The 15,712-nt window shown below is 53.0% G+C and overlaps 1 protein-coding gene across 4 annotated transcripts in view; it reads left to right on the plus strand.

Annotated features, from left to right (window-relative positions):
* LRRK1 (leucine rich repeat kinase 1) overlaps positions 1–15,712 on the plus strand; it is a 120,447-nt gene that overhangs the window by 75,889 nt on the left and 28,846 nt on the right. For 3 of the 4 annotated variants that reach the window (XM_073882506.1, XM_073882507.1, XM_025893019.2), the window contains exons 11-20: positions 355–467; positions 1,673–1,749; positions 6,272–6,401; positions 6,986–7,098; positions 7,480–7,694; positions 9,682–9,849; positions 10,366–10,538; positions 11,520–11,640; positions 11,906–12,065; positions 12,468–12,744. In XM_073882506.1, coding sequence (XP_073738607.1) covers positions 355–467; positions 1,673–1,749; positions 6,272–6,401; positions 6,986–7,098; positions 7,480–7,694; positions 9,682–9,849; positions 10,366–10,538; positions 11,520–11,640; positions 11,906–12,065; positions 12,468–12,744 — 1,547 coding nt within the window. The remainder of the gene's footprint in view (positions 1–354; positions 468–1,672; positions 1,750–6,271; positions 6,402–6,985; positions 7,099–7,479; positions 7,695–9,681; positions 9,850–10,365; positions 10,539–11,519; positions 11,641–11,905; positions 12,066–12,467; positions 12,745–15,712) is intronic. The other variant, XM_025893021.2, reaches the window with a different exon arrangement.

Genomic DNA, 15,712 nt, shown 5'->3' on the forward strand with positions numbered 1-15,712 from the left:
TTTTTTTTTTTTTTTTTTTTTTGAGAGAGAGAGAGAGAAACAGCATGAGAGGGGAAAGGGTCAGAGGGAGAAGCAGGCTCCCCGCTGAGCCGGGAGCCCGATGTGGGACTCGATCTCGGGACTCCGGGATCATGACCTGAGCCGAAGGCAGTCGCCTAACCAACTGAGCCACCCAGGCGCCCCTAATTTCATGAGTTCTAAGAGGCTGTTGAGCCCGACACTATTGGGATCTTGGCGAGGGTGAATCCGTTATCATCATTTGCTGCATTTTGTCAGGGAGCTGACCCCTCTTCTCAGTCTGTCCTCCCTGTGGTGTTTGATGGTGTCTCTGCGTCTCTCTCTCTTTCTCTCCAGGCCCTCATGTTCCTGAGGTTACAGGGAAACCAGCTTGTGGCGCTGCCGCCTCAAGAGAAGTGGACCTGCAGACAGCTCAAAACCCTGGATCTTTCCAGAAACCAATTTGGCAAGTAAGCATGGGGGCTCTTTACCCTGGCAAGTTCTAAAACACATGCGTAACCACAGTCCAGCAGCCCCTTGGGCTGGTGGCTCTGTTGGTTTATTAGGGCTGCAGTAACAAAGCACCACAGGCTAGGGGGCTTATGCAAGACACGCCTATTCCCCCCCTCCCCCACGCTTCTGGAGGGGGGCAGGTCTGAGGTTTCTCCCGAGGCCTCTCTCCGGGGCTTGCATAGAACCCCCGCTTCCCTGTGTCTCACATGATCTTCCCTCTGTGCGTGCCTGTGTCCGAATCTCTTCTTAGAAGGACACCAGTCAGATTGGATTAGAGTCCACTCATATGACCTCATTTTAACTTATTTACCCCTTTAAAGACCTCACTTCCAATTACAGTCACGTTCAGAGGTCCTGGGGGTTAGGACTTCAAAACATAGGGGCTCAGTTAGTTAAGCGTCTGCCTTGGGCTCAGGTCACAATCCCAGCATCCTGGGATCGAGCCCCACATCTGGCTCCCTGCTCAGCGGGGAGTCTGCTTCTCCCTCTCCCACTCCCCCTGCTTGTGTGCTCTCTCTGTCAAATAAATAAATAAATAAATCTTAAAAAAAAAAAAAAGACTTCAAAACATAAATTGGAAGGTGAGGGGCACAATTCACCCATAACAGCATCCTCCCATTTCTAAAGTTTAAAGGCTCCTGGAGGATCTTCTCACGCCTAATCTGTCATTCTTTTCCAAAGTTTTGGCGAACCACTCACCAAATGCACATCCATTGAATAAAAATCACTCCCAAAACCTTATAATAAAAGATGAAAATCTGGGGATGAGCACATCTGGCCCTTGGGGTCCTGGAGACCAGCCTCCCTATTTCACTTGCTGAAGCCCACTTTTAGCGGGACTTGACCCCCGAAAGAGAATCCCCCCACCCCAGTGAGAGTGTGTGATATGGAACAGCCACTGGAATGGGCCATCTTGCCAGGCACAGAAATGCTCACACCTGCCTGAAATGGAAAAGCTCAAGAATCGAAATCACCGTTGGTCATGCTGAGCTTAAGCAGTGCCATTAGCAGGCAGGGGCTGTGGATGCTTACCTAGTAGCTGCAGGGGGCCCAAACACCCTGCTGATGGAATGTTCTCCCTTATCTCCGCATGGCTCGGCATTATATAGTCCCAGCAAAAATTGTCATGCTCTTCTCAAAATCATTTTTTTTGCCCCTGCAGAAATGAAGATGGACTGAAAACAAAGCGTATTTCCTTTTTCACCACCAGAGGGCGCCAGCGTTCTGGGACCGAGACAGGTGTGTGAGTCCCTGGGGGCAGATGAGACCGCCGGGCAGGCAGTTCCCTGCCCCACCACCGGGGGGCGCCCTTGCATGGGGCTTTCCCCGAAAAACCTGGGCGCGCACTGTGCCCGTTGCTCATCAGACAGGTGTGGCCTGCAAGTATCCTGAAACCCTCTTTCCTGCTTGCAGTCCAATGAGACTGATAGCTATTGTGTGAGTGAGCACTGCCCTAGAGATGGTACACCTGTTAGTGCCTTTCTGTAAGGCTCATGGCATGGGGTATGGCTTGGGGTTCCCGATTTTGCAGGTGAGGAAGCTGAGGCTCCCACTGGGTTGCAGTCAGCTCAGGTTCCCATAACAAAGCACCACAGACTGGGCAGCTGAGACAATAGAAATGTATGCTCTCACAGTTCTGGAGGCTGGAAGTCTGAGATCAGGCTCCTTGTGAGGGTCTTCTTGCTGTTTTTTCAGAGAGAGACAGACAGAGCAAGCTCTCTGGTGTCTCTTCGTATAAGGGCACTAATTCCCCCTCATGGGGACCCTACCTTCATGACCTCATCTAAACCTAATTACCTCCTAAAGGCTCCAACTCCAAATATCATCACATTGAGGGCTAGGGTTTGATGTATAAGGGGGGGGGCACAATTCAGTCTACAGCACAGGGGCTGACTGACTGGCCGCTTGGCGACAGAACCAGGTTTCAGCCCAGCGCTGAGGGACCCCAGCCCCGAGGTTGGGAAGGGTAGCACCGTGAGGTCTTCACGACCACACTGTAGCGTCTGATGAAGACCACATGGGAGCACAGCCCCACCGTCCTGGCCAGCCTGAGATTCTGTTTTCCCCCAAACTCATCAGAAACAGAACTGTTCCTAGAATGTTCTTACTGGTCTTACAACCAGGCCAGCCCAGCAGACAGCATTCCAGGAAAACAAATTCTTCTCATTCGTCATTTTCTGAGAGGTAGGGGGGGAAGGTGTATACCTGTCCCTTGAGCTCCTCAGCAACCCCCCCCCTTTTTTAACCTGAAAGCAAAGATTTCTAAAGCCAGCTACGCTCACATAAATATCCCTCAGGATGCTGTCCTGGAGAACAGGAACCAATATTTAGGTCATTCTCAATGTGACATAACTTTCTTCTTTGGCTCAGTTTATGTTGGCAAGTGCTCTTTTAGCACAGATGGTGTAAGATGGGGACAAGAAATGCCAGAGGCCAGGACACATTTGCAGATGACCTAAATAGTCTGTCCACCTCTTACACGTCTTAATGAACTGGTATGTGTGTATATATACACACATTATACATACGCATCAGTCATGTGTGAGTGTGTGTGTCTACATGTGATTAAAAAAGTAACATGTCATCAGTGGAACAGACCTAAGTAAATAATAGGAACTTAGCATATGATAAGGTGGCATTTCAATTTAGTGGGGGAAACATGTTCTGTTGTTTTAATAAATACTGTGTTATACCTGCCTGTCCAGTTGGAAGGGAAAAATCACAACACTGGATTCCCTACCTTACATCTACTACAAAAATTTCCATGTGGACTTCAGATTTTTAAACATTAAAGGAATAGAAAACTATAAACATTTAAGAGAATATAGGTAAAATTTGTGGATGGAGAAGTCCTTTAAAAACTAGGTGGGGAATCCAGAAGTCCCTAGAAAAAGACCAAAACCTTGGGCTTTGTAAAAATTGAAAAGCTTTGTTCAGTAAAAGGCATCATAAACCAAGTCATAATGCAAACAGACTGAGAAGTATTTTCAATGCAAATCATTGCGACATAAATTGGCTTGAGTCCCTAATATACAAAGACTGCTTACAAATTAATTTTTTGAAAAGGACAACTCAATTGGAAAAAAAAATAGGGGAGGGCAATGGATATAAACAGTTTGCAGAAAAGGAAGTCCAAATGGCCCAGAAACAAATGAGAAGGCCCCGAACCACACTAATGGGGCCACACAATGAGGAATTTCATAACTCATCCTTTTTAAAACGCGGGGCCTTAGGACTTTGGAAATTGAGTCCAGACATAAGGGTTTCACTTGGAAGGAAGGATAAACACTTTCTTCTCATTGATGCCAAAACGGTATAATACCCGTGAAAAGTGTAGCTGGGATAGACCTCGGTCAGGCTTCTATTGCTATGGGTTGAGCCTCGTCCATCTGAGTGGATTAGAAAGGTGTCTCCAGTTTGGAAATGCAGCAGGGCAAGAGGAGGTAGGGCCCAACACTCAGTGGGACCAGACACTCCCCTGTGGAGCCGTCAGAGTACAAGGCCAAAGGCATGCCACAAAAAACACAACAAGAGCGTGTACTAATGTTCTGGAAAATGGTTTTGCTGGTGGCTCTCAGGAGCCTGGCTGTGGAGTGAGGTGAGGAGGCCACACCCCTTGGAAGTTTCCCTGGCAGAGGTGGATGGTGGCTTTGGCACATGACAAAGGCCTCTTGAGTTTGTTAATTTCATCTCAAATGTTGAGGCCCACCCCTGGATGAAAAGAAGGAGACCCGGTTACAAATTCTTCCGGGGGGGGCGGTGGGGGGAGGTTATTCTCTGGGGGCTGTTGATCTTCGGGTAAGGAATTATCTATAAAAGCTAACTTGTTTGCAGATGGATAGTAAAATTCCAAGCAGATTTATGTGCATTCAAGTAGTCCTATTTGTGCGGCGGCCTCGTCCAAAAATAATTTGGACAGCCGTTTTTACGGTAAAATTCAGACCAGCAGAGTCATAAATAACTCTAGGCATAATTACAGTTCATAAATACCTGGTGCTGTGCTCTCCCAGACCCGCTTCTGCACGGGGCCAGGAGCTCTGTGACAGGTGCTGCTTCTGTTCCCCCATGGTAGTTCCTTATTCCGTCCGCCTGTTACTTAGGCTTCGTAAACACCAAGGTACAACTTGAAAATCAGAAAGCACAGAGGCCAGGTGTTCTGAATGTGTTCTCCGGGAAGAAAGTGAGCCTTTTTTTTCTCCCCGTGCATGTTCTTTCCATGTGTGTCGGGGCAGGCTAAAGTGAATCATTCTTTTTCATTGGGGGGGAAAAAAAGTCCTTTTGAGCATTTTCCTTACGTTCAAAGCCATCTTTAAGAGTCTGTTGCACCTTCATTACACTGAAGAAGGTACTGCACTGAGTCCTCTCCCCATGGGGGCCTACTGGGCTGGCTTTCCAGGCTCCGATTTCGGGATTCCGTTATCGTCTCTCCCAGAACATTCTCTGATCCTAGGTTACCCCATTACCATCGATACCACGGGTGACAACGTGTGGAGAAGAGCCAGAACGAAGGGAGGAAGTTGTGATCAAGGGCAGGAAAGTCGCTTCAGCCCAACAAAAGAATCCTGGCTTCTCTATCTTGCTGGGCTGTCAGAGGGCCAGAGGAGAGGGCTTTGGGGCCATCTTTTATCTTGAGTTCTGGGAGCTGGAGCTGAAAGGGACCCTTGCAGGCGTGGAGTCCTGCCCCCTCCCAGCACCCCCACCACCCCACCCCTCCCTGCCTTACCAGGGAGGATAAGGCACTTCGGAGATTCTGCTGAAACCTAAGTCTCTGATCCCCATCAGTTGGCGAGTCCAAGCTCCCACCCCAGTCTCTCTCAGCTCCCACACTGCGGTGCCCGAGGAAGGAACACATACAACATGATCTTAATGGGAATCTCATAATTAGCCTCATTAACAAAGTCGCTTAAATACCAGAGAGTTGGCCGGCTTTTCAGAGAGTGGCATCTCAGGCAGCCTAAAAACCAAGCCCATTGTATTATTTGTTAATGGATTGGCTTTTTTTTTTTTAATTGAAGAAGGCATGTCCACAATAAACAGAATTTTTGAGCAGTAGCAAATGGTGTGGAATGAATATCTAGTCTCCTAGTAGTTCCCTTCCCCAGAGACAATGGTGGAATTTGATGCGTCTGTAGTAACCATTATGTTTGTATCTAACATACATGTACGTGCATGTGCGCCTGTGTGTGTTCACATGCCTGTAACAGCATGTAACTTGCACACACGTGTGGTGTGTGTGCACGTCTATAACACCGTGTACCACCTGTGTGCATGTGTGGCCTGCACACAAACAGCATTGCAGAGCATCTCTATGCATTACGGCGCGCACACACATGAAACATACACACAGAAATGCACGGGATGTGTTTGCTCACATGCCTGCACACCCACGTTTTCAGTTCACCAATAGCTCTTGAGTATCACTTCATACCCGCACATGTAGACCTGCCCCATGCTTTGCAATAATTGTATATTCTCTCGTTACTCATCAGCCACCTCCCAGTAGGCTGTCTTCTGTCTTGGCTATTACAGTGTGCCATGGAGTGTCCTGCCCTCACATCATTGCCACACACGTGCACGGATGTCTGTAGGACCATCTCCTAGAATTAAAATCGCTCGGTCAGGAAGATGAGCACCTTACTCGGGGCGACTTGCCAAAATGTCCTCTGGAGGTTGAACCCGCAGGTCCACCCGGCTGGCCTGCATGCTGGGATGGTCCAGAATCATCTGCAAACATCCAGTCTGCTTTGCCATTTCTTTGCAGCGGGGGTGCTGGAATTTCCGGCCTTCCTAAGTGAGTCTTTGGAAGTCCTTTGTCTGAACGACAATCACCTGGACGCCATCCCTCCCTCGGTTTGCCTCCTGAAGAGTTTATCAGAGCTCTACCTGGGAAAGTGAGTACCCAGCCAGCGCAGGGAGGCAGAGTGTCCTCTGTAACCCATCTGAGGATCCGGACACTGGCGGGGGAAGGTGTAGGGGGGAAGAAGCCATCTATGTACCCGGAGGCAGCAGGGGGACTTGCAGAACCGGGCTTAGTCAAAGAGGTGGGTGAGGGGAAGGCAGGGGCTGTGAGAACTGCTCAGTCAGTCATCCTTCCATTTACTGAAAACCTACCGCCAGGCACCACGGAGGGGGTGCAGTGTGCGAAACAATGAAAATATCAAATAATTTCGTTACATTGCCTTTTTGAGAAGAGACACTGATAATCTTTATGGCATCGTAAAAAATAGAAGAGATGAGGACGGTGGGGGAGGAAATCTAGTTCTAAGCCACAGGGATCTGCAGAAGACAGAGCTGGCTTTCTAGCGAGAAAGGCTTTGGAGTTATTGTCTAGACAGAACGCTCGAAAGCAGAGCCCGAGATGTCGGGGTTGGGGTGCAGGGCCCAGAGGCTGCGAGGTTGCTGCGTGCGTGGGTGTGGGGGGGTGTGTGCATGTGTCCTCCCACGGTGTCCTCCCATGGTGTATGTGTGCCCTCAGCAATCCTGGCCTCCGCGAGCTCCCTCCTGAGCTGGGGCAGCTGAGCAATCTCTGGCAGTTGGACATTGAAGACCTGAACATCAGCAACGTGCCCACGGAGATCAAAAAAGAAGGTAGGGCTTCTGAGGCACTTCCCCCTCCTCTGGGGAAAGAGGACTCAAGTCCGGTCATTAAGGACCTGGGCTGGAAGCAGCTTGGGCTCCCGTGGTTGGGTACCACTGTATTGCAGTTAACCGTACGATAAAACTATCTATGATTCTCTGGGCAGGAAGGATATTGTCTTTAGGCCCTTGACTTTTGGACTCCACTTTTGGGGTAATTATGACCGCAACTCCCCGCCTCCAATCCGACCCAATCGCCCTCTCCACTTCCCCCCATTAGAACACATGGAAAGTGTTCCTTCAAGACAGGATTTTTGTTTCCCAAGAGCTGTGAGCATGTTCTCGCCCGCATGTCAGCAGCATCTACTTTCCCCACTCTGTGATTTTGCATAGGCCCCAAAGCAATGTTGTCCTACCTGCGCGCTCAGCTGCGGAAAGCAGAAAAGTGCAAGCTGATGAAGATGATCATCGTGGGTCCTCCGCGCCAGGGCAAGTCCACCCTCCTGGAGATCTTACAGACGGGGAGGGCCCCCCAGGTGGTGCACAGCGAGGCCACCATCAGGACCACCAAGTGGGAGCTCCAGAGGCCAGCTGGCTCGAGAGCCAAGGTCAAGGATGGTCGGCGTGCAGAGTTCCCCAGGGGTGGGAGGGAGCTTCCCTGGGTCCCTTCTTTCTCCTCTCCAGAGAGCCTGCGATTTTCACAGCCTGGTGTCTGAGGCCCAGCATATTTACAAGGGCCGCTCCTGCCAAGGACGGTGAATAATTTCTTAATAATTTCTTAACATGACCTCGTGGGTGTTCTGTTATAGTTAAGTTGAGGCTTCGGGCCAGTGGTTCTTAATCTTGGCTGTCCATTAGATTTCTCTGATGAGCTTCTAAAGACAGCAGTGGCCAGGCCTTTCCACTCCTGGCCCTAAGGATGGCATTTCAAATGGTCCGGGGTAGCTGCCCCCCAAAGCTGAGAGCAAACTGCTACTCTAGGCAGTGAGACACAGGAGCACCTGGCCCTGATGAGGAGGCTGAGAGAGCACTCCTAGAATGAATGCGCTGTCCTCCCTGACACCTGCTTTCACCCCAAGCTCTGAAAAGTCGAGTTCTTGAGCCCCTACTTAAAACGAATCCTTTGGCAACTCTTAATCATCTTGTATTCTGTTCAGTATGAGACATAGGAAAATGAACATTGTCTTGCCCTGGAATCAGAGGAAAGAGCCTGCAGAAGAGTTGGAGGGACAGACCATAGCACAGGCCCTTAGCTGTTTCTCCCAGCTCAGGGAAAGAACGCACACCCATAAGCCTCCCCTTACCTGTCACCCGCCGTACTTGTGGTCCCACGGAGCCACACAGGGATCCAGGTGCAAGGAGGCTGTATGGGGCAAAACCAAGGGGCCTTGGGGCCAGAGGCTGCACGATGTCCCCCGACGGCCCCCAGCACAGGGCCAACTAGAGGCAGGTTTCCTTGCAAAGTCTTTTACAGAAAATCACTTTCCAAGTTGGGCATTCCAGTTCGGATCATTAGGCATTTAAGCTGTATATTTTAACAGACTCAGAAACTGGTCCTGTACAGAGCAGAGTCCCACCTCATAGTCCAGGACAGTCAAATACCTAATCCCGGCAGAACCACCACCACCCCAGAACACCCCAGGAGTGAATCTCACTAACTCATGTCCAGGAGCTCTCTAAAGTCACCCAGAATCTCTGGATTCTCTCCTGGTTTTTTGTTTTGTTTTTTAAAGCAGTTACTCAGTATCACTTTCTTCCAGCCCGTCTTTAGCAAACAGTGGTCCGAGCTCCATGGGGTGAATTGCTGTTTCCAACTTTCTTGTCCTTTGGCCCCCACTTCCTTTTGGCCACCATTCTAATTTCCCCTCCTTTGTCGAAGGACAACCACCACCTGATCTCTTGAACGCGGAGCCCCATCCCTGCCTGTGTGTCTGGGCCCTCAGCCAGTTTAGAATGGCTGTCCATTTTCACTCCCTTGCAAAAGCAGGTCAGCACGCCTCATCTCGGCGGCCAACATGCAACTTCTCGGAAATGATCCTTTGCTGCAGAACGCTGCAGTCTTGGCTGCTCGGGCCAGACTCTTAGGTCATAGTACCATGGAGAAACCACCGTTTACACAGCCTTTCCCCGCAAACAGCTAATCTTTTGTGTGATTCCCACGTCGGGGCGGCTTCCCATCATCCTTGGTGGGCGCCACCCCGCGGCCTACACAAGTGCAGAGGCCCGTCTCCTGGGCCGCGGCCTCCCACGGATGGAGGTTAAGCCTCGGCATGAGCTCTGGCGTCAGCCCCGGGGCCCCCTCCAGCGGGAGGTCTAACCGTCTGCAGCAGACAGAGGCAGGGCCGTGTCCCCAGTGTTCTGCAGACACAGGTGGATGCAAACACCCCAGCCCCCCCGGGAGCCCGCCGTCCAGGGCCCAGCCCCCTGCTCTGTGAGTGGTAGATAGAAGCTTCCAGAAGTCCCACCTCCGCACTGCTGGGCCCCTTTCCCTCGCTTGGGTTCCTTGATTCCCGAGACAAACGGCAGGACGGGCCAAGCTCTTCCGCTGCAACCGTGGTCCCTAAATGCCTCCTGTCGTTGCCCCTGTTGCTCAAGCAGGTGGAGTCTGTGGAATTCACCGTCTGGGACATCGGTGGCCCCGCAAGCATGGCCACCGTCAACCAGTGCTTCTTCACAGACAAGGCCCTGTATGTGGTGGTCTGGAACCTGGCACTGGGGGAGGAGGCTGTGGCCAGCCTCCAGTTCTGGCTGCTCAACATCGAGGTGAGGAGACGCCAGCCCTGCAGCTCCCGGGCCTCGGAGCATCACGGGGGATGAGGGGGCGCCTCTTCTCTGAAGCATCCCCCTTTACTGAGGAAAAACAAGGGAAGCGGTCAGGGAGAAACGCTGGGCATCTTGGCGGGCGTCCAGAGGACCCCCGAATTATAGGTCACTGTGGAGCGCTTAAAACCCTCCTCGGCCAGATGGTTGTCCGAGCTCTCCTAATTTTCTTCTACCTTAAATTTAAGAGCCAGCCCCTCCCCCTCAACTGTTGGACCCAAAAGGAAGACAGAGCTCCCCTCTCACAGGTAAAGATGATAAGAGGCTGGATGCAGGCCAGGTCACAGGTAGCTGACGCACTGGCTGAAGGGATGGGAAATCCAGCCCTTCTGGGGTGTCTCCCAGAACCCCTCTGCACAGCATGCCCTCGAGGTTCACAGAGGCTTCCTGGGAGCTGTTTCCCAGTCCCTTCTTGGAGTGAAGGGAGCCGATGCTCAGCTGTGGGGCTCTCTCCGGCAGGCCAAGGCTCCAAACTCGGTGGTGCTGGTGGTCGGAACGCACCTGGACTTAATCGAAACCAAATTCCGAGTGGAGAGAATCGCAACGCTACGCGCCTACGTGCTGGCGCTCTGCCGCTCGCCCTCCGGGTCCCGGGCCACCGGCTTCCCGGACATCACCTTCAAACACTTGCAGTGAGTGTCCTGCTCTCTGGTACCTGGTGCCCGGCTGGGGCTGAGGCTCCAGCTACCTTGCTTGTCCGTCTGCCCAGGGACTCTGGGGTCTGCCTGCAGAGGGCTCCTGAGCCAGAGGACTGGCAGGGCAGAGCCCTGACACACCCTCTCCAGGTGTGTGGGTCCCCTCCTCCCCTGTGGCCAGTGCTGAGCATGCATGGCCCCCGTGGGACCAGGAGATGGAAACTCATGTACCCCCTGTCACATTTGCTGATCTCTGGCCCATCACAGACTCCCCTGCATGGTCCTGGTCCTCACACTGGGTCTGAGTGGTCCAGGCCAGTGGCAGGGGGACCGGGGCCCTGGGCTTGTTGCTTCTCTCACCTCCTGTCCTTGGACTCACGACAGCCCCGTGGGTTATGGGGATCATTGTGCCCACTTCACAGATGATGGAAGGAGCTCAGCAAGTTAAGTAAGCCTTCTCTCTTAGGAATCAAGCATGGGTTGCTACACTGTACTGGAGGCTCTCGGATTCCCTCCCTCTGGGTGGAGTGCCACAGACCTCCGTGCAGGGATCAGCCTGGGGACACCCGCCTGCCTCAGAATGCAGATCTGGCTGATCCTGATGCAGAATTTCAGGAATTCTTCATGTGCCCTTGAGAACACCCCTGAGGCCTGTGACAACAGGGGCACCGGCTCTGGGCCAGACCTGGGTCCAACCCGAGTCTGCTCCTTTCCAGCTTGTGTCCTTGGGGGTCACCTTGCACTTCGGGCCTCACGTGCCTCCTCTGTAAAATGGGTGCACTCGGGACACATACCGCATCGCTCCCCGCACAGAGCTTTGCACCAAGTGAGACCTTAATACCTGTCTCTGCGTTCACCTTTCACGGGTTCTTTTAACTTGCCAGCATTAGGGACAAAACCTGTGGACACAGAGATGTTGCAGCGCTCGTCAGAGAGAAGCGGTGTGCTGAGTGATCACGTTCTGTTTTGCACTCACAGCGAGCTCTCCTGTAAGAGTCTGGAAGGCCAGGAGGGGCTGCGGCAGCTGATTTTCCATGTCACGTGCAACATGAAGGATGTGGGCAGCACCATCGGCTGCCAGAGACTCGCGGGGAGGCTGGTACGTACCTCAGCCTCCGGCTGCAACGAGGGGGGGCCCGCTTCCTTTCTGCCAGGAGCCCCAACACGTATGCCGCGTGCTCAGGCTCGGTGGTCCCCGTGCGAGCAGTTTTGGGACTGGGCGGGGGGAGGCCAGGGACGGGAGGGGTGAGAGGAGAAGCTCTCGTACTTGGGCCCCCAGGGAGTTGGGGGCGGCAGGCAGGGCTGGGTGGGCAGGGCATGCCTCGCCGCCTGCGGGGGCCCAGCCAGCCCACCTGTCCCCCCAGATCCCCAGGAGCTACCTGAGCCTCCAGGAGGCCGTGCTGGCTGAGCAGCAGCGCCGCAGCCTGAACGACGACGTGCAGTACCTGACGGACAGGCAGCTGGGGCAGCTGGTGGACCAGATGGCCGACAACGACATCAAAGACTATGAGGACCTGCAGTCCGGTGAGTGGGCAGCCTGGGAGGGCGGGGCGGGGGCCTCCGGGAAGGGGGGGTGCGTCCCATTTCTCACCGCTCTGCGCCTGTCTGCAAATGACCGTCAGAGCACTCTGGGTGGTTGTGAGGTGGGGGCAGTCACAGATTCCATGAGTAGGCACATTTGCAAAGATGGGGTCCGCGAATGCTGGAGATGGGTGGACCGGAGACCCCCGGCTAGCCGTCAGGTCAGCGCATCGGCAAGAGTTACGGGGTGCCGCTAGGGAACCCGGGGCGGGCAGCAGAGCCGTCGAAAGAGCCATGGGTGCTGGGAGCATTGCTTGCTTCCTAAGAAGAACTTGGGACTAGGTCACCCCAGAGTCCCTGTCACCCTTTGTCTGATGCTGCTTCGTCCTCCCCTTCCCTGGGCAGCCATCAGCTTCCTCATAGAAACCGGCACCCTGCTGCACTTCCCGGACACCAGCCACGGCCTGAGGAACCTCTACTTCCTTGACCCCATTTGGTTGTCCGAATGTCTGCAGAGGATCTTCAACATCAAGGGCTCGCGGTCAGTGGCCAAGAATGGGGTGATCCGGGCAGAGGACCTCAGGATGCTGCTGGTGGGGACGGGCTTCACACAGCAGACAGAGGAGCAGTATTTCCAGTTCCTGGCCAAGTTTGAGATCGCCCTGCCTGTGGCCAACGACAGGTGAGGCCACGGCCGGGCTGGGCTGCTCACGCTGCGTGCAGGAGGAAGGAGGGGAGACTGGGGTCACTGGTGGCTTGCAAGAGCTCCAGACCCGGGCCATGAGGACAGCCTGCCTGCCTGGGCTGGCGGCTCCTTCCTGTGCCATGGGTATCTCTTTTCGGGGGGTTCAAAGAAACGCAGTCACTGAAAAAAAATGCAGGAAAACATGCAAGAACGGCATTAAAAATATCTTGCGGGGCGGTGGGGTTCATGTTTTAGAGGGTGGATGGCTTGGTTATTTGGTAAATGCAAATGGGGTAAGTGACAAGGATGCGCATGCTAATTACACGGCCTGGCTTCAGAATGTGGTGGGGGGGGGCCGCTGGGGGGTGCACGTGGGTCCAATGCAGCTGGGCATTAGTGTAGGGCCTCCGTGCCCTAATTCCAGTTTCAGCCGCTTCCTGGGTCTGATGCTGATGTTGCCCACGAGGCAGTAGCCAGGACCCCAAATCCGCAGACCTTTTTCCATGCACCTACCATAGACCGTGTCACCACCCGCCCCCAGTCCTAGAGCTCTGGGGCATGCCCACTGGAGACTCCTGGGAGGCTGGCCCAGACCCTGTGTGGCCAGCCCACAGACTCCATCTGCATAGACTGCCTCCTGGGAGCCAGACCTGGGCCGCTGCGCCTAAGGCACCACCCAGATTTCTGCTAGATCTTATAACTATGGGAGAGGGCCTCTTGTCACTCCAGCCCCCTGGGAGCCATGAGTGAGTCCTAAAAGGAGAAACCCCAAAGAGGGATTGAAAGTCCACGTGATCCCTCATACCATGACCTAGGGGTATCCTTGACTTTGGTCCCTGCAAAGTGAGGCAGCCTCTGAGTTTACCGCATTGCCAAAATTGGACAATTTTCTGGTTATTTTATTGACAGGTTAGAGGATTGAGGGGTTACCAGCACTCAGTAAAAGCAAGCCAGTTATCATATACATATTTATGCCCAGTTGAACCATAAAATCAGCCAGGTCATGGCCGAGTCTTCTGGGAGGTTTATAGTACAGCGGGTGAGACCACAGAGCCAGAATGCCTGAGTATGAATCCCAGCTCCTTTCTTGTCTCATCTGTACGATGGGAATACTATTACCGACTAGTATTATAATTATTGTGAGGATTAAATCAGATAATACATGTAAAGTATGAAAAGTGTCTCTTGCACTTAAAAGCTCCAAAGACAGGGCACCTGGATGGCTCCGTCGGTTAAGCGTCCGACTCTTGATTGCAGCTCAGGTCATGATCTCAGGGTCTTGAGATCAAGCCCCACTTCGGCTTCTCGCTCAGCACAGGGTCTGCTTGAGATTCTCTGTCTCCCTCTCCCTCTGTCCCTCCCCCTGCTTGTGTGCCCACACTGCACGCTCACTCTCTCTCTCTGAAATAAATCTTAAGAAAAAAAAAGCTCCAAAGATATCAGGCGTTATCAGCATTATTATTATTACTCTTCCTTTGTGTTAAGTACCCAAAGTTATTCACATCTGGTTCCATACAGTGTCGCAAATGTCGGGGCATTTTCCATTTCAGCAAGGGTGTAATGGTTCCCTTGTGCCCTAGGCAAGTTCCATATCCTTGCACATAAACTTGTATTTGGCTAACAACGCTGCTCAGCATCTCTGAGCACTCCTACCCCACTGAGACAGTCGAGGTGGTGTAGTATGAGCCAGCTCCTCGGTATAGACGAGGTGCCCCTCACCCCAGGTTTTGTTCAGCAGACACGGGAAGAATTCACCTCTTTAATCCCCATCTTGCTGACTCTCTCTCTGGTCATTCCCCTGGTTCAGCCTTTCGCCACGAGTGATTGCTTTCCAGCAGGTTAGCAGGTGTCAGTGGTCTTTTTTTTTTAAGATTTTATTTATTCATTTGAGACACAGAGATAGATTGAGAGAGATCATGAGCAGGGAGAGAGGCAGAGGGAGAAGCAGGCTCCCCGCTGAGCAGGGAGCCCGATGTGGGGCTCAATCCCAGGACCCTGGGATCATGACCTGAGCCGAAGGCAGACGCTTAACCATCTGAGCCACCCAGGCGCCCCGGTGTCAGTGGTCTTGAGAAGAGCTTGCTTCTGTTGCCAGTCAGTTTGAATCCTCCCCCACCCCCCGCGGGCTTCGGAGTGGTCTCTGCAGCACCTGCTCTGTGTGCGCTGAGCAGCCTGCTGGGGCACCTGGGCTCAGAGCCTGCTCCCTCCCCTCACTCAGCACCTACAAGGAGAGCAGGAAGCTGCAGGACCTGGCCAGTGTAAGCTCCAAGCTGAGTGTGGTGTGGGCAGGAGAAGCCGAATAAATCACTGCAAAGGCACTGACGACGGCCTCCAGATTGGGGAGGGACACAACACATAGATAAACAAGGACTTTTCAGAACATGAAGGAATAAATCAGCCCTGGGTAAAGGCCTAGGGGTGGAAGGAGGACCCTCTAGCTGGGGTGATTGAGAAGTTCCTCTTACCCCAGATCTGAAGTGGCTGAAAAGGACCTAAAACTTCACTGGCCTGCCCCCTCGGCGCCTCCCCTCCACCAACCCTGTGGGAGTCCTTTCTCTTCCCACGTCAGGAAGCAGAATCTGCACAAGGCTACACTGTGTGCTGAAGACACAGAGCCGGGATGGACGCTTCTACGATATTTTCAGGGGTCTCTTCCAGAATGTTCTTTTTTTTTTAAAGATTTTATTTATTTATTCATGAGAGACAGAGAGAGAGAGTGAAGCAGAGGGAGAAGCAGGCTCCCAAGGAGCAGGGAGCCCGATGCGGGACTCGATCCCAGGACCCTGGGATCATGACCTGAGCCGAAGGCAGACGCCCAACCATCTGAGCCACCCAGGCGCCCTCTTCCAGAATGTTCTAAGGACATTTTATCGGAGCTAAACTGATGTATTTTAAAAGCCTCAGGGGGGCTGAAGGCCCGGCCTTTGTTCAGAAAAGGGCCCACCGGAGAGCTGCCCTGTGCCTG

The sequence above is a fragment of the Callorhinus ursinus genome, unplaced genomic scaffold (genome assembly GCF_003265705.2).
Source record: "Callorhinus ursinus isolate GAN/ISIS: 27379988/994484 unplaced genomic scaffold, GSC_fseal_2.0 scaffold47, whole genome shotgun sequence".
Taxonomy (NCBI): Eukaryota; Metazoa; Chordata; class Mammalia; order Carnivora; family Otariidae; genus Callorhinus; species Callorhinus ursinus.